This window comes from Symphalangus syndactylus, chromosome 13 (genome assembly GCF_028878055.3).
Source record: "Symphalangus syndactylus isolate Jambi chromosome 13, NHGRI_mSymSyn1-v2.1_pri, whole genome shotgun sequence".
Lineage (NCBI taxonomy): Eukaryota > Metazoa > Chordata > Mammalia > Primates > Hylobatidae > Symphalangus > Symphalangus syndactylus.
Window position 1 is genome coordinate 25,631,718 of NC_072435.2, and position 25,003 is coordinate 25,656,720.

The window sequence follows — 25,003 nt, forward strand, 5'->3', positions numbered from 1 at the left end:
GTGGTCTCGATCTCCTGACCTCGTGATCCACTCGCCTCGGCCTCCCAAAGTGCTGGGATTACAAGCATGAGCCACTGTGCCCGGCCTCTGATTAGTCTTTTGAAGGAGGCACTCAGATATGCATCTATGTCAGGGAGCAGAGGGGTGACTTTAAATAGAAGGGGAGTCTGGTTCCCTAAGCAGTTCCCAGCTTGACTTTTCCCTTTTGCTTAGTGAGTGATTTGGGGCCCCAAGATTTATTTTCCTTACACATAGCCCAACCTTCACCCCACCCCTTCTCCACATTGACTGTTCTGTGTGATTATTTTTGTGCCTTTGCCATCCACTGTCTGGATCCTGGTGAGAACAAGGCCCCAAGGGGAGGGCAGAGCCAGAACATGGGGCTGTGCTGGACTCGCCCCCTCTGAGTGGAGCTCAACCCTGGCTTCACATTAGAGTCTAGAGGCATTTTGCAAATAGAGCTCTTGTGCTGCTTTAGCAGGGATTCTTATTCTGATGGGATGGAACCCACCCTCAGTAACACCTGCAGTGGCGCAGGTGCTTGTCATCTGTGTGCAGCATTGAGCATCGAAGCTCTGTGTCCTCCATTTCTGAGGGCTGAGCTCAGCCTGTGATCCACAGAGAGGTGAGGGGCTGTCCTCTGGATGTGGTTAGATCAGGGATGGGTCTGTGCCCTGAAGGGGAGATCAGTCCAGCCCAGCTCCCCGCTGCTGCCTATTGTGTGGGGGCTTTTCTAGGAGGGGAGTGAGATCTGAAGACCAGGGTCAGACATACACTTGTAGGTGTTCCTGTAGGACTTTCCTATCTCTGCATGATCTCTGGTGCAGTGGGCAGTGGGGGACTTCTTTCTACAGAGTGAAGTTTCCCCTGTTCGTGTGTTTTTGTCACAGGAAGGGAGTGAGTCATTTCTAACATGAAGTCTTATTTTTTTTCACATACAGGATTGATTCTAAAGACTCATGTTACGTGAGGAAGCAGCTCAGAAGAGGAAAGGAAAGGAGCCAGGCATGACTCTTCCTCAGGTGAAGTGATATTCCTCCCTGGATTAATCTGTCTCTTTCCTTTCTGAAATGCCAGGTATTGTAGTAGCCAGTCTTTTCTGAGTCTGAAGCATTTTGCCTGACATGTTCGCTTGCACTCACCCATGCCTGCCCTCAGTTCCTCTCAGCTGCTCTGAGATTCCATCTCCTGTGACCCAGTGACATGAACTTGGGAAGAGGCTTCACTGGGCATGGTCCTGGGAAGGGCTCACACCCAGACATGGATAAACATGGGGTGTGGGCCCGTTGATGTCAGTGCTGCTGGGCAGCCTGGATTGTTCAGAGGCCACATCTGGATGTCAGCTCAGAGAATCTACACATGAAATACATATGTTAGTTTGCACAGATATGTGGTAAATTCTAGAAAAGGAGACTAATAAGGGGAGACATTTTGTATCCGGCATGATACCAGCTCACTGCAACCTCTGCCTCCTGGTTTCAAGCAATTCTCCAGCCTCAGTCTCTTGAGTATCGGGGATTAAGGAACCTTCCACCACATCCAGCTAATTTTTGTATTTTTAGTAGAGAAGGGGTTTCAGCATGTTCCCAGGCTGGTCTCAAACTCCTGACCTTGTGATCCACCCACCTTAGCCTCCCTAAGTGCTGGGATTACAGGCGTGAGCCATTGTGCTTGACTGATCATGACAGTTTTTAGATTTGGACTTTTCTTTGAAAGCCATTGGACTTTGTCCTCTCTGAAACACCGCTTGTATTTTAGCTCATCTAGAGACTTAATATCACCTGGTATGTGGAACATAATATCTGACATGTCTGTAGAGAAAACCTGGTGTTTGCTTTTTTTTTTTTTTGTGAGATGGAGTCTTGCTCTGTTGCCAGACTAAAGTGCAGTGGCGCGATCTTGGCTCACTGCAACCTCCACCTCCTGGATTCAAGTGATCCTCCTGCCTCAGCCTCTTGAGTATCTGGGAGTATAGGCCCGCACCATGACACCCAGGTAATTTTTGTATTTTTAGTAGAGACGTGGTTTTGCCATGTTGGCCAGGATGGTCTCGACCTCTTGACCACATTATCTGCCTGCCTTGGTCTCCCAAAGTGCTGGGATTACAGGTGAGAGACACTGCCCAGCATTGCTTTTTCCCTTTTTTTTTTGTGATGGAGTGTCAGTCTGTTGCCCAGGATGGAGTGCACTGGTGTGATCTTGGCTCACTGCAGCCTCCATCTCCCTGGTTCAAGTGATCCTCCTGCCTCAGCCTCTTGAGTATCTGGGAGTATAGGCCCGCACCATGACACCCAGGTAATTTTTGTATTTTTAGTAGAGACGTGGTTTTGCCATGTTGGCCAGGATGGTCTCGACCTCTTGACCACATTATCTGCCTGCCTTGGTCTCCCAAAGTGCTGGGATTACAGGTGAGAGACACTGCCCAGCATTGCTTTTTCCCTTTTTTTTTTGTGATGGAGTGTCAGTCTGTTGCCCAGGATGGAGTGCACTGGTGTGATCTTGGCTCACTGCAGCCTCCATCTCCCTGGTTCAAGTGATTCTCCTGCCTCAGCCTCCTATGTAACTGGGATTACAGGTGCCTGCTACCATGCCCGGCTAATTTTTATATTTTTAGTAGAGACAGATTTTCACGATGTTGGCTAGGCTGGTCTCGAACTCTTGACTGCAAATAATCTGCCCGCCTTGGCCTCCTGAAGTGTTGGGATTACAAGCATGAACCGCCATGCCTGGCCCTGTGTTTCCTTTTTATTTTTATACTTTTTATATTGCCCATAAAATCGAGACTTCCATAGTGACTTATGGGATCTTAAAATCTTTCAAAGAAAAGTACAATAAAACAACTATAAGGAAAAAATATTCAAAAATACCTTAATGTGGTTTTGTCAGAACACAATCTTTGATCAAATAAATACTTATTTTCTCATTTCTCATTTCCTGTGAAGGTGATAACTCACTACTCCATAATGTTTTGTTGAAATGTGTGTTTCATTTTAGGGACGCTTGACTTTCAGGGATGTGGCTATAGAATTCTCATTGGCGGAGTGGAAATGCCTGAACCCTGCTCAGAGGGCTTTATACAGGGAAGTGATGTTGGAGAACTACAGGAACCTGGAGGCTGTGGGTGAGGAAAATGTCCCTGCAGACATGAGGAGTCTGCTCTTGTCTATCTTGGCTCTTCCTGGCTTTGTATTCTCTTTTGTGATTTTGCCCCATACATGGGTTTTGTTTTTTGTTTGTTTGTTTTTTTGTTTTTGAGATGGAGTTTCACTCCTATTGCCCAGGCTGGAGTGCAATGGTATGATCTTGGCTCACCACAACCTCCGCCCCTCAGGATCAAGCAATTCTCCTGCCTCAGCCTCCTGAGTGGCTGTTATTATAGGCATGCGAGACCACGCCCAGCTAATTTTGTATTTTTACAAAATACAACATGGGGTTTCTCCATGTTGGTCAGGCTCATCTCTAACTCCCGACCTCAGGTGATCCACTCACCTCAGCCTCCCAAAGTGCTGGGATTACAGGTGTGAGCCACCATGCCCAGCTCATTCTGGTTTTTAAGGAGCATCACAGAAGCGTCTCTCACTGGCACTGTGACAGTGTTCATCCCATAAACTAATGATCATCTTCTCTAAGCAGCAGTCAGAGGTGTTGCAATTCCTCCCAGCAAGGACGTCATTCGGGCTCACAACCCCATATGTATGAGGCTCTTGACTGAACTCTTGTTCATTTCAGATTTTTCACACCAACGTGTGTCATTGTTCTTTTTTTTTTTTTTGAGACGGAGTCTCGCTGTGTCACCCAGGCTGGAGTGCAGTGGCGCGATCTCGGCTCACTGCAACCTCCGCCTCCCGGGTTCACGCCATTCTCCTGCCTCAGCCTCTCCGAGTAGCTGGGACTACAGGCGCCCGCCACCACGCCCGGCTAATTTTTTGTATTTTTAGTAGAGACGGGGTTTCACCGTGGTCTGGATCTCCTGACCTCGTGATCCGCCCGCCTTGGCCTCCCAAAGTGCTGGGATTACAAGCGTGAGCCACCGCGCCCGGCCGTCATTGTTCATTTTTAACAAGACACAGTGGCTTTCAACTTGTTCATTTCTATGTTTTTTTTTTTGTTTGTTTGTTTGTTTTGAGTCAGAGTCTCACTCTGTTGCCCAGGCTTGAGTGCAGTGGCATGATCTTGGCTCACTGCAACCTCCACCTTTTGGGTTCAAGTGATTCTCTTGCCTCAGCCTCTTGAGTGGCTGGGATTACAGGCATGTGTCACCACACCCAACTAATTTTTGGTAGTTCTATTACAGATAGAGGTTTTGCCATATTGGCCAGGCTGGTTTTGATAGCCTGGCCTGTCATGATTCAGTTGCCTTGGATTCCCAAAGTGCTGGGATTACAGGCATGAGCCACAGCCCCTGGCCCCATCCGAGTTTGTTTTTAAGTCTGAATAACATTCCACTGTATGTGTGTACCACATTTTGTTCATATATTTATCTGTCGATGGACATCTGGGTTGGTTTCTTCTCTTTACTATTATAAATAATGTCAGCTGGGTGAAGTCGCACATGCCAGTAATCCCAGCACTTTGGAAGTGGGTGGGTGAAACACCTGAGGTCAGGAGTTCGAGACCAGCCTAGACAATGTGGCAAAACCGTATGTCTATTAAAGGTACAGTTTCTTTTTTTTTTTTTTTTAAGATGGAGTATTGCTCTGTCACCCAGGCTGGAGTGCAGTGGTGCAATCTCAGCTCACTGCAACCTCTGCCTCCCGGGTTCAAGCAATCTCCTACCTCAGCCTCCTGAGTAGCTAGAATTATAGACGTGCACAACCATGCCCGGCCAATGTTTTGTTTTTTTTTTTAGTAGAGACCATGTTTCACCGTGCATGCTGGCCTGGCTGGTCTTGAACTCCTGACAACATGATCCACCCATCCATCCTCCTAATGAGCTGGGATTACAGACGTGAGCCACTGCACTCAGCCTGGCTCTGTTTTCACAAACACGTCTCTACCTACTCAGCCAGGGGATCCTTGTTCACCCCCATGGTCTCCTACATTGCTCTACTCTCCATAGAGTTTAGTTGTGTGTGTGTGTGTGTGTGTGTGTGTGTGTGTGTGTGTGTGTATGCATTTCTGGAATCTGCACGGGGGATTTTGTTGAGTACATGCCTGAAACTAGAAGTCAGAGGCATTCAATTTAAGAGATGTAAAACTGCTTTCACCTCAGGCCACCATACTTCTGCATTTTTGTATCTCGTTCATTCTTGTCCCTTGCCCATATTGTAATTTGCATATTTAACCTTGGGTCAATATTTTACCATTTGCTACATTAGTTCCACTTTCCTCTAAGCTCAAGATTTGATCTATCTTGGTGGAATTATATTCCCACAGATGTGCATGCACAAAGTTCACTCCTACATGCCTGTTACTCCCTGCCCTCCACCCTTGCCCTTCCTTTCCTGGCCTTGCCTCACATGATACATTGATCTGGATGCAAGTACTCTTTCTTTCCAGCCTATTGAGTTTGCAATGCTGAACACCCCAATTTCCCTGTAAGCCCCTCCCCTCCAACACCACTCTCCCTGAGTAAGTCAAGACCTTATTTATCCACTGGACAAAATTATAGGAGGCTGCCTAAATCGTTGTGTGCAGGGCATGATGACTCAGCTCATGATCCATGAGGGAGGGCTTTAGAACCACTGTCAGCAGCGCAGCTCAGCCCTTGTGTCCCAGCTCAGTCCTTGTATCCCCCTTGATGTACTTCTTTCTGTTCTCCTTGTATTTTCTGTGTCTGGTCATTTTCTGTACTGCCTGGGCTGACTATTGTGCCTAAGAACATGTCGTGGGATCCTTCATGCCCAGGATCAAGTCTTGTCCCTCACTTACCGTATGTGCAAGCTGGGGTCATGTCCATGAACACTGTGGGCCTGCTGTCATTATTTGAGAAATAGTGTTAAGTTGCCTCCAGGGTTGTTTTTTTTTTGTTTGTTTGTTTTTTTTTTTTTGAGAAAGAGTTTTGCTCCTGTTTCCCAGGCTGAAGTGCAATGGCACAATCTCAGTTCACCGCAACCTCCACCTCCCGGATTCAAGTGATTCTCCTGCCTCAGCCTTCCGAGTAGCTGGGATTACAGACATGTGCCACCACACCTGGCTAATTTTGTATTTTTAGTAGAGATAGGGTTTCACCATGTTGGCCAGGCTGGTCTCGAACTCCTGACCTCAACTGATGTACCTGCCTCAGCCTCCGGAAGTGTTGGGATTACAGGGATGAGCCACTGTGCCCGGCCTTTTTTTTTTTTTTTTTTTTTTTTTTTTTTTTTTTGTCTGTTGTATTCTTCATGTTTTGCCAAGTTGGCCAGACTGGTCTCGAACTCCTAGCCCGAAGTGATCAACCCGCCTCGCTCCCCAGAGTGCCGGGACCACAGGCGTGAGCCACCACGTCCAGCCCCCACATTGCTTCTGGCCTCCGTGGTAGACCTCCCAGACGGAGCGGCCAGGCAGAGGAGCTCCTCACTTCTACCCAGACACGGGGCGGCCGGGCAGAGGGGCTCCTCACTTCCCAGACGGGGCGGCCAGGTAGAGACGCTCCTCACTTCTTCCCAGACGATAGGTGGCCAGGCAGAGGCGCTCCACACTTCCCAGACGATGGGTGGTCGGGCAGAGGCGCTCCCCACTTCCCAGACGATGGGTGGCCGGGCAGAGGCGCTCCTCACTTCCCAGACGATGGGCGGCCGGGCAGAGGCGCTCCTCACCTCCCAGACGATGGGTGTCCGGGCAGAGGCACTCCTCACTTCCCAGATGGGGCAGCCGGGCAGAGGCGCTCCTCACTTTTCAGACGATGGGTGGCCGGACAGAGGCGCTCCTCACCTCCCAGACGATGGGTGGCTGGGCAGAGGCGCTCCTCACCTCCCAGACGGGGCGGCCGGGCAGAGGCGCTCCTCACTTCTTCCTGGACGGGGCGGCCGGGCAGAGGCGCTCCTCACTTCTTCCCGACGGGGCAGCCGGGCAGAGGCGCTGCTCACTTCTTCCCGGACGGGGCGGCCGGGCAGAGGCGCTCCTCACTTCTTCCCGGACGGGGCGGCCGGCCAGAGGCGCTCCTCACTTCCCAGACGGTGGGTGGCCGGGCAGAGGCGCTCCTCACTTCCCAGACGATGGGTGGCTGTGCAGAGGCGCTCCTCACTTCTTCCCGGATGGGGCGGCTGGGCAGAGGCGCTCCTCACTTCCTCCCGGACGGGGCGGCCGGGCAGAGGCGCTCCTCACCTCCCAGACGATGGGAGGCCGGGCAGAGGCGCTCCTCACTTCCCAGACGATGGGTGGCCGGGCAGAGGCGCTCCTCACTTTCCAGACGATGGGTGGCCGGACAGAGGCGCTCCTCACCTCCCAGACGATGGGTGGCCGGGCAGAGGCGCTCCTCACCTCCCAGACGGGGCGGCCGGGCAGAGGCGCTCCTCACTTCTTCCTGGACGGGGCGGCCGGGCAGAGGCGCTCCTCACTTCTTCCCGACGGGGCGGCCGGGCAGAGGCGCTGCTCACTTCTTCCCGGACGGGGCGGCCGGGCAGAGGCGCTCCTCACTTCTTCCCGGACGGGGCGGCCGGGCAGAGGCGCTCCTCACTTCCCAGACGGTGGGTGGCCGGGCAGAGGCGCTCCTCACTTCCCAGACGATGGGTGGCTGTGCAGAGGCGCTCCTCACTTCTTCCCGGATGGGGCGGCTGGGCAGAGGCGCTCCTCACTTCCTCCCGGACGGGGCGGCCGGGCAGAGGCGCTCCTCACCTCCCAGACGATGGGAGGCCGGGCAGAGGCGCTCCTCACTTCCCAGACGATGGGTGGCCGGGCAGAGGCGCTCCTCACTTCCCAGACGGGGCGGCCGGGCAGAGGCGCTCCTCACTTCCCAGACAGGGTGGCCGGGCAGAGGCGCTCCTCACTTCCCAGACGATGGGCGGCCGGGCAGAGGCGCTCCTCACTTCCCAGACGATGGGTGGCCAGGCAGAGGCGCTCCTCACTTCCCAGACGGGGCGGCCGGGCAGAGGCGCTCCTCACTTCCCAGACGGTGGGTGGCCGGGCAGAGGCGCTCCTCACTTCCCAGACGGTGGGTGGCCGGGCAGAGGCGCTCCTCACTTCTTCCCGGATGGGGCGCCCGGGCAGAGGCGCTCCTCATTTCTTCCCGGACGGGGCGGCCGGGCAGAGGCGCTCCTCACTTCCCAGACGGGGCGGCCGGGCAGAGGCTCTCCTCACTTCTTCCCAGACGGGGGCGGCCGGGCAGAGGCACTCCTCACTTCTTCCCGGATGGGGCGGCTGGGCAGAGGCGCTCCTCACTTCTTCCCGGACGGGGCGGCCGGGCAGAGGCGCTCCTCACTTCTTCCCGGGCGGGGCGGCCGGGCAGAGGCGCTCCTCACTTCTTCCCGGACGGGGCGGCCGGGCAGAGGCGCTCCTCACTTCTTCCCGGACGGGGCGGCCGGGCAGAGGCGCTCCTCACCTCCCAGACGATGGGAGGCCGGGCAGAGGTGCTCCTCACTTCCCAGAAGATGGGTGGCCGGGCAGAGGCGCTCCTCACTTCCCAGACGGGGCGGCCGGGCAGAGGCGCTCCTCCCTTCCCAGACGGGGTGGCCGGGCAGAGGCGCTCCTCCCTTCCCAGACGGGGTGGCCGGGCAGAGGCGCTCCTCACTTCCCAGACGATGGGTGGCCGGGCAGAGGCGCTCCTCACTTCCCAGACGATGGGTGGCCGGGCAGAGGCGCTCCTCACTTCCCAGACGGGGCGGCCAGGCAGAGGCGCTCCTCACTTCCCAGACGGTGGGTGGCTGGGCAGAGGCGCTCCTCACTTCCCAGACAGGGCGGCCGGGCAGAGGCGCTCCTCACTTCCCAGACGGTGGGTGGCCGGGCAGAGGCGCTCCTCACTTCCCAGATGGTGGGTGGCCGGGCAGAGGCGCTCCTCACTTCCCAGACGGTGGGTGGCCGGGCAGAGGCGCTCCTCACTTCCCAGACGGTGGGTGGCCGGGCAGAGGCGCTCCTCACTTCCCAGACGGTGGGTGGCCGGGCAGAGGCGCTCCTCACTTCCCAGACGGTGGGAGGCCGGGCAGAGGCGCTCCTCACTTCCCAGATGGGGCGGCCGGGCAGAGGCGCTCCTCACTTCCCAGACGGTGGGTGGCCGGGCAGAGGCGCTCCTCACTTCCCAGACGGTGGGTGGCCGGGCAGAGGCGCTCCTCACTTCCCAGACGGGGCGGCCGGGCAGAGGCGCTCCTCACTTCCCAGACGGGGCGGCCGGGCAGAGGTGCTCCTCACCTCCCAGACGGGGCGGCCGGGCAGAGGCGCTCCCCACCTTCCAGATGGGGCGGCGGCCGGGCAGGGGCTGCAATCCCAGCACCCTGGCAGGCCAAGGCAGGCGGCCGGGGGGTAGAGGCTGCCGCGAGGCCAGACCACGCCACCGCCCTCCAGCCCGGGCAACACCGAGCACTGGGTGAGCGAGACTCCGTCTGTAGTCCCAGTACCTCGGGAGGCTGAGGCGGGCAGAGCACTCGGCGTCAGGGGCTGGCGACCAGCGTGGCCAAGATGGTGAACGCGTGCCTGCATCCAAAGGAGAAAAGGCAGGCAGCGGTGGCGGGCGCCGGCAGTCCCAGGCAGTCCGCGGCGGGGGCAGCAGCAAGCCGAGTAGATTGTAGCCTGGGCCAGAGAGGGGAAAGAAAAGAAAGAAAGAAAGAAAGGAAGGAGGGAGGGAGGGAAGGAAGGAAGGAAGGAAGGAAGGAAGGAAGGAAGCCTGGAAGGGCAGTTTGCGGCGGGGGCAGCAGCAAGCCGAGTAGATTGTAGCCTGGGCCAGAGAGGGGAAAGAAAAAAGAAAGAAAGAAAGAAAGGAAGGAAGGAAGGAAGGAAGGAAGGAAGGAAGGAAGCCTGGAAGGAAGCCTGGAAGGAAGGAAGGAAGGAAGCCTTTTTTTTTTTTTAAAAAATGGAGTTTCCCTCTTGCTCCCGAGGCTGGAGTGCAGTGGTGCAGTCTCGGTTCACTGCAACCTCCACTTCTTGTGATTCAAGTGATTGTTCAAGTGATTGTCCTGCCTCAGGGTCCCAAGTAGCTGGGATTATGCCTGGCACAAGCCTGGCTAATTTCTGTATTTTTAGTAGAGACGGAGTTTCTACTAGTGATTCGTCCACCTGCTTTTTAAAACAAGTGAATACTATTAGATGGCTTCATATATTATAAGTTTTATAGTACAGACTCTAAACTTCCTTTGTTTAATAAGATTTGTCAGCCCTCAGTGATGTTGATGATGAGATGCCCCTTTACCTGTCTCACTCGTCTCACTGTTGTGTCCGAAATAGCTTGGACTGGCAAGCCGCAGTGGCTTTTGCCTCTAATCCTAGCACTTTGAAAGGCTAAGGTAGGTAGATGGCTTGAGATCAGGAGTTTGAGACCAGTCGGGCAAACATAATGAAAACTTGAACCTACTAAATTAAAAAAAGTTGGATGGGTGTGATGGCTCACGCCTATAATCCCAATATTTTGGGAGGCCGAGACGGGTGGATCACCTGAGGTCAGAATTTCAAGACCAGCCTGGCCAACACGGTGAAACCCCGTCTCTAGTAAAAACACAAAAGTTAGCTGGGGGTGTTGGTATGTACCTGTAATCCCAGCTTCTTGTGAGGCTGAGACACGAGAATCACTTGAACCTTGGAGGTGGATGTTGCAGTGAGCCATGATCGTACCACTTACTCCAGCTCAGGTGACAGAGTGAGATTCTGTTTCCCCCCAAAAAAAAAAAAAAATTAGCCAGGCATGGTGGCATGTGTCTGTAGTCCCTGCTACTCACGAGGCTGAGGCATGAGAATCTCTTTAGGCAGGAGAATTGTGCCACTACACTCCAGCCTGGGTGATGAAGCATGACTCAGTCTCAAAAACAGACAAAAAAAGAAATAGCTTAAACTGGAAAGCTTAAGACATAGAAATTTATTTCTCATGAATCTGGAAAGTGGGAAATCCAAGAGCAAGGTGTCAGCTAGATTGGCTCCTGGTAAGAGCCTTCTTTGTAGTTCAGCCCAGCCATCTTCCTCCTGTGTCCTTACATGGTGTAATGAGGAACAGGCAATCAGCTCTTTACTGTCTCTTTTTATAAAAGCACTAGTCTTTGCCGGGCATGGTGGCTCACACCTGCAATCCCAGCACTTTGGGAGGCTGAGACGGCCAAATCACATGAGGCCGGGAGTTTGAGACCAGCCTGATCAACATGGAAAAACCACATCTCTACTAAAACTACAAAATTAGCTGGGAGTGGTGGCACATGCCTGTAATCCCAGCTACTTGGGTGGCTGGGGCAGGAGAATCGCTTGAACCTGGGAGGCAGTGGTTGTGGTGATCCTAGATCACGCTATTGCACTCCAGCCTGGGCAACAAGAGCGAAATTCTGTCTCAAAAATAAAGAGGCCGGGCGTGGTGGCTCATGCCTGTAATCCCAGCACTTTGGGAGGCCGAGGAGGGCGGTTCACGAGGTCAAAAGATTGATACCATCCTGGCCAACATGGTGAAACCCCTTCTCTACTAAAAATATAAAAATTATCTGGGCATGGTGGTGCACGCCTGTAGTCCTAGCTACTCCAAAGGCTGAGGCAGGAGAATCGCTTGAACCCAGGAGGCAAAGGTTGCAGTGAGCCACGATTGCACCACTGCACTCCAGCCTGGGCGACACAGTGAGACTCCCTCTCAAAAAAAAAAAAAATTAATAAAAAGGAAAAGTAAAGAGAGAAAGAAAAAAAGAAAGAAAAAATATCATTAAAAGCCCTAGTCCTATTCATAATTAGTCAACACCCATGACCAAACTCTAAAAGACCCCATCTGCAGGAACTTCCTATTGGAGAATAAGAAATCTGATAGTGGCTTTTGGCCAATACGAACATTCGGGCCAGGGAGCCTGCATCATATTTTTTGTTCTTATTGTGCAATTTGTTTTATACAATGTTTTCTCTGATCTCATCTAATAAATTTTCCCAGTACACATTCTATATTTTATATTTTATGCATAGTGAACTAGATAACTATAGGGATGCATATATATAAAATTGCTGTATTGCCTGGCTGTTACATAAGTGTAATTGTGACATCATAATTACACTTTTCTACACTATTAGTCAATTCTTTCTTCCTTTTTTTTTTTTTTTTTGAGGTGGAGTCTTGCCCTGTCACCCAGGCTGGAGTGCAATGGTGCGATCTCGGCTCACTGCAACCTCCACCTCCTGAGTTGAAATGATTCTTTTGCCTCAGCCTCCAAAGTAGCTGAGATTATAGGCACCCTCCACCAGGCCCAGCTGATTTTTTTGTATTCTTCATAGGATGGAGTTTCCCCATGTTGGCCAGGCTGTTCTCAAACTCCTGACCTCATGATCCACATGTCTTGGCCTGCCAAAGTACTGGGATTACAGGTGTCAGCCACCGTGCCCAGCCGTTAGCCAATTCTTATTTCTTAAAATGTTGTGTATTTTCTTCATTTTATTTTATTTTTGAGACAGAGTCTCGCTCTGTCACCCAGGCTGGAGTGCAGTGGCGCAATCTGGGCTCACGGCAAGCTCCATCTTCCAAATTCATGCCATTCTCCTGCCTCAGCCTCCAGAGTAGCTTGGACTACGGGCACCCGCCATCACGCCCAGCTAATGTTTTTGTATTTTTTTAGTAGAGACAGGGTTTCACAGTGTTAGCCAGGATGGTCTCAATCTCCTGACCTCGTGATCCGTCTGACTCTGCCTCCCAAAGTGGTGGGATTACAGGCTTGAGCCACCGCACCTGGGCTAATTCTGTGTATTTTCTTGACCTCATACATCAGAAGGTAGTGATCTTAACATATATTTCAGTTCTCATATTGTGTGCTGGTGGTTAAGTAGAAGTTGTGGCTTTTTTTTTAAAGAGGGAGTTGTTTAGAATTCTGCAGGCTGTGTAAATGTACTTATTTGCTTGCTGGTTTTATCTTGGGTTACAATATTTTATTAATTTTTATAATTTTGCATATGGCTTTTCGGTATGTGGTATGCAATATAACTGACACACTCTACACGTTAATGTCACAAAGTGCCACCAGGTGCAGTGGCTCACACCTGTAATCCCAGAACTTTGGGAGGCCGAGGCGGGTGGATTACTTGAGGTCAGGAGTTTGAGACCAGCCTGTTCAACATGGTGAAACCCCATCTTTACTAAAATCACAAAAATTAGCCAGGCATAGTGGTGCATGCCTATAATCCCAGGTACTCAGGAGGCTGAGGCAGGAGAATCACTTCAACCCAGGAGGCAGAGGTTGCAGTGAGCTGAGATGGCACCATGGCACTCCAAGCTGGAGTGCAAGACTCCATCTCAAAAAAATAAAAATACAAAAAATTTTTGAAAAGTCACTACGTGCCTGTTCTTATAGATAATTTATGACATTTATTCAGCAAAACATTCTATTAACTTTTTTTTTTTTTTTTTTTTTTTAGGTAGAGTCTCACTTTGTCACCCAGGCTGGAGTGCAGTGGTGCGATCTTGGCTCACTGCAACCTCTACCTCCCAGGTTTAAGGGATTCTTGTGCTTCAGCCTCCCGAATAGCTGTGACTACAGGCGTGGGCCACCACACCTGGCTAATTTTTGTAATCTTTTCTTAGCTTTTCAGTGCTATAATTGTTTGACAATACAGAATTTCTGTTGCTTTTGGTTATCCTTACATGAGCTTGTTGTGTATTATTTACCAATATAGTATGTTGTGTGGGTTTTTTTTTTTAGCATTTATTTGTATAGAGTAAATATGCTTTAAATATGAAGAATATATATTTTTCTCTTCATTGATGTGACAGTGATATGCTTTTTGCAAATTGTGATACAGTTCAGGGTCACAGTGGAAAAATACTCCTTACTTTAGGCTTACACATGTTTGTGCCCTGTTAGTGTTTTGTCATGACATAGGAAATAGGCTTTCATATAATTGACTTGAAGGACATGTAATTGCCCTTTATTTATTAAAGAATCTTACTCCTTTCGTTTTCCTAAACTTTCAAGGTGGTTTTTGGGAAGTTCAAAATAAGTATTGTTTTTTGTGTCATATTTACTCACTTCAGTATGATTTACCATCTGTACTTAATTGGAAACCTATTGGTGTTTATATTTTGTAGATATCTCTTCCAAACGCTTGAAGAAGGAGGTCCTGTCAACAGGGCAAGGCAATACAGAAGTGTTCCACTCAGGGACATTGCAAAGACATGAACGTTATCACATTAGAGATTTTTGCTTCCAGGAAATTGAGAAAGAAATTCATGACATTGAGTTTCAGTGTCAAGAAGATGAAAGAAATGGCCTTGAAGCACCCATGACAAAAATAAAAATGTTGACTGGTAGTACAGACCGAGATGATCAAAGGCATGCTGGAAACAAGCCTATTAATGATCAGCTTGGAACAAGCTTTTATTCACATCTGCCTGAACTGCACATATTTCAGATCAAAGGGGAAATTGGTAATCAACTTGAGAAGTTTACCAATGATGCTCCCTCAGTCTCAACATCCCAGAGAATTTCTTGTAGGTCCCAAACCCAGATTTCTAATAACTATGGGAATGATTTTCCGAATTCTTCATTACTCACACAAAAAGAGGAAGTACACATGACAGAAAAATCTTTCCCATGTGATGAGAGTGGCAAAGCCTTTAATTGTAGCTCACTCTTAAGGAAACACCAGATAATCCATTTAGGAGACAAACAATATAAATGTGATGTATGTGGCAAGCTCTTTAATCACAAGCAATACCTTGCATGCCATCATAGATGTCACACTGGTGAGAAACCTTACAAGTGTAATGAGTGTGGCAAGTCCTTCAGTCAGACGTCATCCCTTACATGCCATCGTAGACTTCATACTGGAGAGAAACCTTACAATTGTAATGAGTGTGGCAAGATCTTTGGTCAAGATTCAGCCCTTCTAATTGATAAGGCAATTCATACTGGAGAGATACCTTACAAGTGTAATGAATGTGACAAGGCTTTTAATCGACAATCACAACTTTCACATCCTAGAATTCATACGGGAGAGAAACCTTACAAATGTGAAGAATGTGACAAAGTTTTCAGTCGGAAATCAACCCTTGAGACACATAAGAGAATTCATACTGGAGAGAAACCATACAAATGTAAGGTTTGTGACACAGCTTTCACGTGGCATTCACAGCTGGCTCGACATAGAAGAATTCACACTGGAGAGAAAACTTACAAGTGTAATGAGTGTGGCAAGACCTTCAGTCACAAGTCATCCCTTGTATGCCATCGTAGACTTCATGGTGGAGAGAAATCTTACAAATGTAAGGTTTGTGACAAGGCTTTTGTGCAGAGTTCACAACTGGCAAAACATACTAGAATTCACTGTGGAGAAAAACCTTACAAGTGCAATGAATGTGGGAAGACCTTTGGTCAAAATTCAGATCTTTTAATTCATAAGTCAATTCATACTGGGGAGCAACCTTACAAATGTGATGAATGTGAAAAAGTTTTCAGTCGTGAATCAACCCTTGAGACACATAAGATAAGTCATACTGGAGAGAAACCATACAAATGTAAGGTTTGTGACAAGGCTTTCGCATGTCATTCCTATCTGACAAAACATACTAGAATTCATAGTGGAGAGAAACCTTACAAGTGTAATGAGTGCAGCAAGACCTTCCGTCACAGTTCATACCTTGTATGCCATCGTAGAGTTCACAGTGGTGAGAAACCTTACAAGTGTAATGAGTGCAGCAAGACCTTCAGTCGCAGGTCATCCCTTCATTGCCATCGTAGACTTCATAGTGGTGAGAAACCTTACCAGTGTAATGAGTGTGGCAACACCTTCCGTCACTGGCCATCCCTTATATACCATCGTAGACTTCATACTGGAGAGAAATCTTACAAATGCACGGTTTGTGACAAGGCTTTTGTGCGTAATTCACTCCTGTCAAGACATACCAGAATTCACACTGCAGAGAAACCTTACAAGTGTAATGAATGTGGGAAGGCTTTTAATCAACAATCACACCTTTCACGTCATCATAGAATTCATACTGGAGAGAAACCTTAGAAATGTGAGGCATGTGACAAAGTTTCCATTTGGAAATCACACCTTTAAGACATAGGAGAATTTATACTGGAGAGAAACCGTACAAATGTAAGGTTTCTGACAAGACTTGGGAGTGATTCACACCTGGAACAATATACTGGAATTCACACTGGAGAGAAACCTTACAAGTGTAATGAGTGTGGCAAAGCCTTTAGCAAGCAGTCAACACTTATTCACCATCAGGTAGTTCATGGTGTAGGGAAACTTGACTAATGTAATGATTGTCACAAAGTCTTCAGTAACGCTACAACAATTACAAATCACTGGAGAATCCATAATGAAGAGAGATCTTACAAGTGTAATAAATGTGGCAAATTTTTCAGACATCGTTCATACATTGCAGTTCTTCGGTGATCTCATACTGGAGAGAAACCTTACAAATGTCATGACTGACAAGATCTTCAGTCAAGCTTCATCCTATGCAAAACATAGGAGAATTCATACAGGAGAGAAACCTCACAAGTGTGATGATTGTGGCAAAGCCTTTGCTTCATGTTCACACCTCATTAGACATCAGAGAATCCATACTGGACAGAAATCTTACAAATGTCATCAGTGTGGCAAGGTCTTCAGTCCGAGATCACTCCATGCAGAACATCAGAAAATTCATTTTTGAGATAACTGTTCCCAATACAATGAGTATAGCAAACCATCAAGCATTAATTGACATTAGAGTCAATTCAGCATTGACTTGAGTTTGTGTTGACTTAACATTGAGTTCAAGCATTAATTGACATTTAAGTGTTTATGTTAAGAGGATTGGGCCAGGTGTGGTGGCTCATGCCTGTAATCCCAGCACGTTGGGAGGCCAAGGCACGTAGGTCATTTGAGGTCAGGAGTTTGAAACCAGCATGGCCAACAGATGTGAGCCACTTTTCTCAGCCTGTTTTTTGTTTCTTATTTTCTATTATTTTTTTTTTCCAGCTAGTACTTTTTAAAGAGATAGTACTTTTTTGAGTTAGTACTTTTTAAAAGGGACATATCATAGTACTTTTTAAAAGGGATATCAGGCCAGGCACGGAGGCTCATGCCTGTAATCCCAGCACTTTGGGAGGCTGAGGCAGGCAGATCACGGGGTCAGGAGATCGAGACTGTCCTGGCTAACACGGTGGATCCCCGTCTCTGCTAAAAATACAAAAAATTAGCTGGCTGTGGTGGCGGGTGCCTGTAGTCCCAGCTACTCTGGATGCTGAGGCAGGAGAATGGCATGAACCTGGGAGACGGAGCTTGCAGGGAGTGGAGATCGCACCACTGCACTCCAGCCTGGGTGACAGAGTGAGAGTCTGTCTCAAAAAAAAAGGATCTCAAAGCCGCTGTACGTGGTTGCTCATCCCTGCAATCAGAGTACTTTGGTAGACCCATGTGAACTGGTCACCTAAGGTCAGAATTTCAAGAGCACCCTGACTAACATGGTGAAACCCCATCTCTACTAAAAATACAAAAATTAGCTGGGGGTGGTGGTGTGCACCTTTAGTTCCAGCTACTTGGGAGGCTGAGGCACGAGAATTGCTTAAACCTGGGAGGTAGAGGTTGCAGTGAACCAAAATTGTGCCACTCTACTGCAGCCTGGGTGGCAGAGTGAGTCTCCATCTCAAACAAACAAAAAATAACAAAAAAAGAGACATCAAAAATGCTTTTGTTCTCGTATAATAGACTTCCTTTTTTTCCTTTCTGGTTCCTCTTCATTTCTCTCTTTATTTTTTATTTTTGCAGTTTGAGTTTGAGATAAATCTTAGTTATAAAAGTTTTATTTCTTAGGCCGGGCGCGGCGGCTCACGCTTGTAATCCCAGCACTTTGGGAGGCCGAGGCGGGCGGATCACGAGGTCAGGAGATCGAGACCACGGTGAAACCCCGTCTCTACTAAAAAAAATACAAAAAATTAGCCGGGCGTGGTGGTGGACGCCTGTAGTCCCAGCTACTCGGAGAGGCTGAGGCAGGAGAATGGCGTGAACCTGGGAGGCGGAGCTTGCAGTGAGCCGAGATCACGCCACTGCACTCCAGTCTGGGAGACAGAGCAAGACTCCGTCTCAAAAAAAAAAAAAAAAAAGTTTTATTTCTTAATACACAATGACTTTCGAACGATGCCTTTGCAGCATCCTATAATCAGCTCACATCATTCATTTCTGTACTTGTATATTTTCCAGTTATTTTCCGGTTTACCCCAGAATTTGTTAGATTTTTTTAAAAAACAATTTCAACACCGGGCGCAGTGGCTCACGCCTGTAATCCCAGCACATTGGGAGGCCGAGGCAGGTGGATCACGAGGTCAGGAGATCGAGACCATCCTGGCTAACATGGTGAAACCCCGTCTCTACTAAAAATACAAAAAATTAGCCAGGCGTGGTTGCAGGCATCTGTAGTCCCAGCTACTCCGGAGGCTGAGGCAGGAGAATGGCCTGAACCTGGGAGGTGGAGCTTGCAGTGAGCAGAGATCGCACCACTGCACTCCAGCCTGGGCGACAGCGAGACTCCGTCTCAAAAAAAAAAAAAAATTCAAAATAGTTGCTGTTTTAAATTAGTTGCATCCTGTTCAGATCAAGGTCTGCATACTTTCTAGTCTGTGTTATTTATTGAAAACCTTTGGTACCTAATACTTAAGTTTGATTGTTTCAGTGTGTACTTGGTAAAGATGTCAGTGGTCTTTTAACTAAACATCAAAATGTAGTTTAACCAGTTAGTCTGTTTTCAGTTTTCTTTCCATATGTCATTTGTTAAAATCTTGAGCTGGGAGCTATTTATTGCGTGTTTCCTTCAAAGCCCTCTGGACCATTCTGGAAAAATGTTGAAACATGGGCTGGATTGGCATAGAACTCTCCTCCAAAAGCACCCATGTATTCTTTTCTTTTCTTTTCTTTTTGAAATGGAGTCTTGCTCTGTTGGCTTGGATGGAGTGCAGTGGTGCGATCTCAGCTCACTGAAACCTCTGCCTCCCGGGATTAAGTGATTCTCCTGCCTCAATCTCCTGAGTAGCTGCAATTACAGGCACCCACCAGCATGCCTGGCTAATTTTTGTATTTTTAGTAGAGACGGGGTTTCACCACGTTTGTCAGGCTTGTCTCAAATCCTGACCTCGTGATCTGCCCAACTTGGCCTCCCAATGTGATGAGATTATGGGTGTGAGCCACCGCTCCCAGCCTCGGTTTTTTTTTTTTTTTTTTTTTGAGATGGAGTTTCGCTCTTGTTGCTCAGGCTGGACTGCAATGGTGCGATCTCTTGTCACTACAACGTCTGCCTCCTGGGTTCAAGTGATTCTCCTGCCTCAGCATACCGAGTAGTTGGGATTACAGGTGGCTTCCACCACTCCCAGCTAAGTTTTTGCATTTTTAGTAGAGACAGGATTTCACCATGTTGGCCAGGCTGGTCTCGAACTCCTGACTTCAGGTGATCTGCCCACCTCGACCTCCCAAAGTGCTGGGATTATAGGCGTGAGCCACTGCGCCTGACCGCTCATGTATTCTTGATTGAAACAATTTGCTTATGTTTTAGTTCTACACCTGACCTTCTTTCACTGTTTCCAAGGTCAATAGCTGTGTGTTCACAATTCTGCATTTTATAAATGTTACTGTGATTTTCTTGTAAGGAAGAATAAACTGTCAGGGATCAATGGCCTCAGACCCTTGCAAAAGAAGTTTCTTTTTTTTTTTTTTTTTTTGAGATGGAGTTTCGCTCTTGTGCCCCAGGCTCTAGTGCAGTGGTGCGACCTCGGCTCACTACAACCTCCGTCTCCCGGGTTCAAGTGATTCTTCTGCCTCAGCCTCCCAAGTACCTGGGATTACAGGCATGCTCTACCACACCCAGCTAATTTTGTATTTTTAGTAGAGACGGGGTTTCTGCATGTTGGTCAGGCTGGCCTCAAACTCCTGACCTCGGGTGATCCACCCACCTTGGCCTCCCAAAGTGCTGGGATTACAGGCTTGAGCCACCGTGCCCGGCAAAAGAAGTTTCTTTAGCCAAGGTTTGTGAAAGAGGCTTCTCTAATTTTCCAGAGTGGGGGTGATAAGATCAACCCTTCCCATTAGCCCTTCCAGGCCCCCATGTAATAATTCAGGCACACCTTCTCACTCATCTCAGACCATCTCAGGGTAACTCGGTGAAAATATCTTCTGATCTGAGCCCCAGTGAGCCTCCCTGCAACTTGGCGATGAGGGGCTTGACCAGAAAACTCAACCCGAGTGACTTTGACCCCTGAAATTATTGGCAAAATGGAGTGCATGTCTCGGTGTGGCTTTTTTTTTTTTTTTTTTTTGAGGAGTGCCCAGTTGTAATTAGAATTTTCAATGGGATGCAGTGTCCTAAAAATGAAAAAAGCAGAAGAATGGAAGAAACAGGTGTAGACTGAGACACAGAGACCATCTTCAGGGCCTTTCTCTGTATGAGGACATCACAGCAAAATCTAAAGCGGGTCATGTCAGTCCCTGGCAGGGAACCCTCCACCGGCTTCCCGTGTTCCCCAGGACAAAAGCCCAACTCCTCACTGTGGCTCCACAGCCCTGTGTCCAGGGCCCCCGCCAGTGTCCAGCCTCCTCCTGGGAACTTGCCCTCATCTCATGACTCCCTCTGCCCCAGTCACATTTGCTTTTCTCTTTTCCCAAACATCAAAACCCTTCCTGTCTCAGGTCGTCGTCCCTGGTTTTACCCTGTGTACCCTGTCCCTTTCTCCTCCTTCAGGTCTAGGCTCAGAGCTGTCGGGCATACCCTCCCAGCCCTGTCTGTAGTTTCCTTGTCCATCAGTCTGTATCATTTACTCAGGATTCATTGTCTCTGCATCAATCACATCAGAAATGCCCTTTTTTTTTTTTTTTTGAGACAGAGTCACTCTATCGTTCAGCCTATGAGTGCAGCCTCGTGATCTTGGCTCACTGCAACCTCTGTCTGCTGGGTTCAAGCAATTCTTGTGCCTTAGCCTCCCAAGTAGCTGAGATTACAGGTGTCTACCACCACACCCGGCTAATTTTTGTATTTTAACTTCCATTTTATATTATTTTTGAGTCTGTCACCAAGACGGGGGTAGTGGCGCGATCTCGGCTCACTGCGACCTCCACCTCCCGGGTTCAAACGATTCTCCTACCTCAGTCTCCCGAATAGCGGAGATTACAGATGCTTACCAAGCCCGGCTACTTTTTGTGTATTTAGTAGAGACTGGGTTTCACCATGTTGGCCAGGCTGGTCTCGATCTCCTGACCTCAAGTAATCAGCACACCTTGGCCTTCCAGAGTGCTAGTATTACAGGCATGACCCACCATGCCCGGCCCATTTTTGTAATTTTAGTAGAGACAGGGTTTCACCATGTTGGCCAGGCTGATCTCAAACTCCTGAGGTCAAGTGATCCTCCCACCTCTGCTTCCTAAGTAGCTGGGACCACAGACACACAGACGTGCACCACCATACCTGGCTAAGTTTTTGTATTTTTGGTAGAGATGGGGTTTCACCATGTTGCCCAGGCTGGTCTCAAATTCCTGAGCTCAAGCGATCTACCCGCTACAGCCTCCTAGAGTGCTGGGATGACAGGCGCGAGCCAGGGCACCCAGCCTCTGCATGGGGTTTGGTCAGGGCTGGGTCTGTGCCCTGAAGGGGGAGCTCATTCCAGCCCAGCTCCCCATTGCTGCAGCGTGTGTGGACTCCTCCAGAAGGGGAGTGGGAGTTTTCCTGTAGGAGTTTATTGTCCCTGGTGTGGAGAGCAGCAGGGGGGACCATATTTCCTCAGGGTGAGGTCTTTAGTTAGGTCTCTGAGCCCAAGTTAAGCCATCACATCCCCTGTGACCTGCACCTATACATCCAGATAGCCTGAAGCAACTGTGAAAATATCCTGATGACATTCCAATATTGTGATTTGTTTCTGCCCTACCCTGACTGATCAATGTGCTTTGCAATCTCCCCCACCCTTAAGAAGTCTCTTTGTAATTCTCCCCACCCTTGAGAATGTACTTTGTGAGATCCACCCCCTGCCCGCAAAACATTGCTCCTAACTCCACCACCCATCACAAAACCTATAAGAACTAATGATAATCCCACCACCCTTTGCTGACTCTTTTCGGACTCAGCCCGGCTGCACCCAGGTAAAATAAACAGCCTCGTTGCTCACACAAAGCGTGTTTGGTGGCCTCTTCCCATGGACGCGCGTGACACTTCGCATGTGTGGTTGTGTTCCAGGGAGGGGGTCTGTTGATTCTGAGCAATAAACAACATATTTTTAACATTCAGGATTGACTTCTAAAGACTGTTGGTACGTGAGGAAGAAACCCGGAAAAGGAAGAGGAAAGTAAAGCAGTCAGGGATGGCTCTTCCTCAGGTGAGATGATATTCTCGGTGGATTGTTCTGTCTCCTTCCTTTCAGATACCCTGGGCCTTGGAGTTGGGAATCTTCTCTGAGTCTCAAGTGTCCTGCCTGACACGTTTGCTCACACTCACCCATGCCTTCCTTCAGTCCCTCTCATCTGGCTCAGATTCTATCTCTTGTGACCGAGTGACATGAACTTGGGAAGAGGCTGCACTGGGCATGGGCCTGGGAAGGGCTCACACCCAGACATGGATGGAGATGGGGTGAGGGTCCCGTGATGTCAGTGCTGTTGGGCAGCAGGGATTGTTCAGGGGCCACATCTGGATGCACTGTCAGCTCTCTGTGGACCAGGGTTAGAGCAGCTGCCAATGGAAGTCACGTATTAATGTGCACAAAGTACATGGTAAATTCTAGAAAAGGAGACCAGTAAGGGAAAATCTTTTCTCCCTGATTTTATACTACATTTTTAGGTAATTGAGTGAGTTATTGTGTTTCTGGCTCCAAAAATCGAACCAATTAGAAGAGAAAGTTCATACACAGACATGAGTGACATAAGGTGTTTTATTCCATCATTACTTTAAGAATAGGAAATTAACCTAAATAATAGCAGTAGATTCATTAAACCGTTCTTAGCACATTAAGCTCATGGAAACTGTGGTGTTACTGTGGAGAGGCTTGTGAAACAGGTGTTTTTGGTAAAAATGGTTGCAATTTATTTTTTGAGATGGAGTCAGCCTCTGCCACCCAAGCTGGAGCGCAGTGACATGATCTCAGTTTACTGCAACCTCTGCCTTCCAGGTTCAAGTGATTCTCCTGCCTCAGCCTCCCGAGTAGCTGGGGTTACAGGCATGTGCCACCACACCTGGCTAATGTTTTTGTATTTTTAGTAGAGATGGGGTTTCACCATGTTGGCCAGGGTGGCCTCAAAGTTCTGACTTCAGGTTATCCACCCAGCTCAGCCTCCCAGAGTGCTGGGATTACAGGCACGAGCCACCATGCTCAGCTCCACCAATGTTTATTAAATATATATTTTGATATTTAAACATCACATGATGGATATATTTGTTTTCTGGTAAAACTCCGCGCAAAGCTGCAGCTTAGACCCTTTACCACAAAGCATCTCCTTTCCCTGTCACATCCTCCACCCTCTTTCCAAACTCACTGGGGAGCCGCTGCTGTCAGTTCTGTGCCAAGTGTCAGAGCATGTCTCGTACACGTGTATTTCTGCATCATTATGAGACTTTAAAAATAATTCCATAGTAAATTTAAAAAATAAAATGTTTCATATTTATGTTTTTACTTTAGGATCGGGGCTACATGTGATGGTTTGTTACATAGGCAAACTCATGTCATTAGAGTTTGTTGTACAGATTATTTTATCACACCGGTATCAAGCCCAGTACCCAATAGTTTTTTTCTTTTCTTTTTTTTGACACAGTTTTGCTCTTGTTTTTTGAGTCTGGAGTATGATGGCATGATCTCAGCTCACTGCAACCTCTGCCTCCTGGGTTCAAACAACTCTCCTGCCTCAGCCTCCGGAGTAGCTGGGATTACAAGCACATGCCACCACGCCTGGCTAATTTTTGTATTTTTAGTAGAGACAGGGTTTCTTTTTTTTTTTTTTGAGAAGGAGTCTCGCTCTTTCATCCAGGCTGGAGTGCAGTAGCGCGATCTCGGCTCACTGCAGGCTCTGCCCCCCGGGGTTCACGCCATTCTCCTGCCTCAGCCTTCCACGTAGCTGGGACTACAGGCGCCCGCCACCTCGCCCGGCTAATTTTTTTGTATTTTTAGTAGAGACGGGGTTTAACCATGTTAGCCAGGATGGTCTCGATCTCCTGACCTCGTGATCCGCCCGCCTCGGCCTCCCAAAGTGCTGGGATTACAGGCGTGAGCCACCGCGCCCGGCCGAGACAGGGTTTCACCATGTTGGCCAGGCTGATCTTGGACTCCTGACCTCAGGTGATCCAACCCCCTCAGCCTAGCAAATTGCTGGGATTACAGGCGTGAGCCACTGTGTCCAGCCCCATTAGCTATTTTTTCTATTCCTCTCCTTCCTCCCACTCTGCAGCCTCAAGTAGATCCCGTTGTCTATTGTTTTCTTCTTTGTGTTTTAGTAAATATTTTACTTTGATATTGGATCCTGCTAGTTGTGAAAATTTACATGTTGTCAAGTTAGTAAACATGGCTAGCTTGCTCTTTGACATCTGCATTGGAAATTGGCTGAATGACAACATGTGGGTCCTTTGCGATTTTTCTCTGCATAAAGAGTGCCATAGTGGCTGCCTCTGAGCATGCCTGCATTCCTACAGATATCTAAAGATTCCTCCATGTCAGGCAGTTGAAAGAGTGATTGCTTCCTCTAGGAGGGGGCATTTTCTATTTTCTTAGATCTGACAAGATTCCTCCCTGCCCCCAACTATCAAAGTATCCTTTTCCAGCAAGATGAGATTCCTCTTCATTTAAACAAAACTTGCTACTTTTTATATTTTAAAAACCTTTATATATATATGTATATATATATGTATATGCACACACACATACATATACGTACATATTTACACACATATATGTATATATTTTGAAAATCTGCTGGGCGTGGTGACTCATGCCTGTAATCCTAGCACTTTGGGAAGCTGAGGTGGGTGGATCACCTGAGGTCAGGAGTT

General features: G+C 48.6%; 1 protein-coding gene across 8 annotated transcripts in view; it reads left to right on the forward strand.

Annotated features, from left to right (window-relative positions):
- LOC129460672 (zinc finger protein 611) overlaps positions 1-22,147 on the forward strand; it is a 40,118-nt gene extending 17,971 nt beyond the window's left edge. For 6 of the 8 annotated variants that reach the window (XM_063615596.1, XM_063615595.1, XM_063615591.1 and 3 more), the window contains 3 exons: positions 942-1,022; positions 2,995-3,121; positions 14,093-16,818. In XM_063615596.1, coding sequence (XP_063471666.1) covers positions 960-1,022; positions 2,995-3,121; positions 14,093-16,020 — 2,118 coding nt within the window. In that variant the 5' untranslated portion in view covers positions 942-959 and the 3' untranslated portion in view covers positions 16,021-16,818. Of the gene's footprint in view, positions 1-941; positions 1,023-2,994; positions 3,122-12,085; positions 12,783-14,092 lie in introns of those variants that run through there. The other 2 variants (XM_063615592.1, XM_063615598.1) reach the window with 2 other exon arrangements.
- The last annotated feature ends 2,856 nt before the right edge of the window (positions 22,148-25,003 follow it).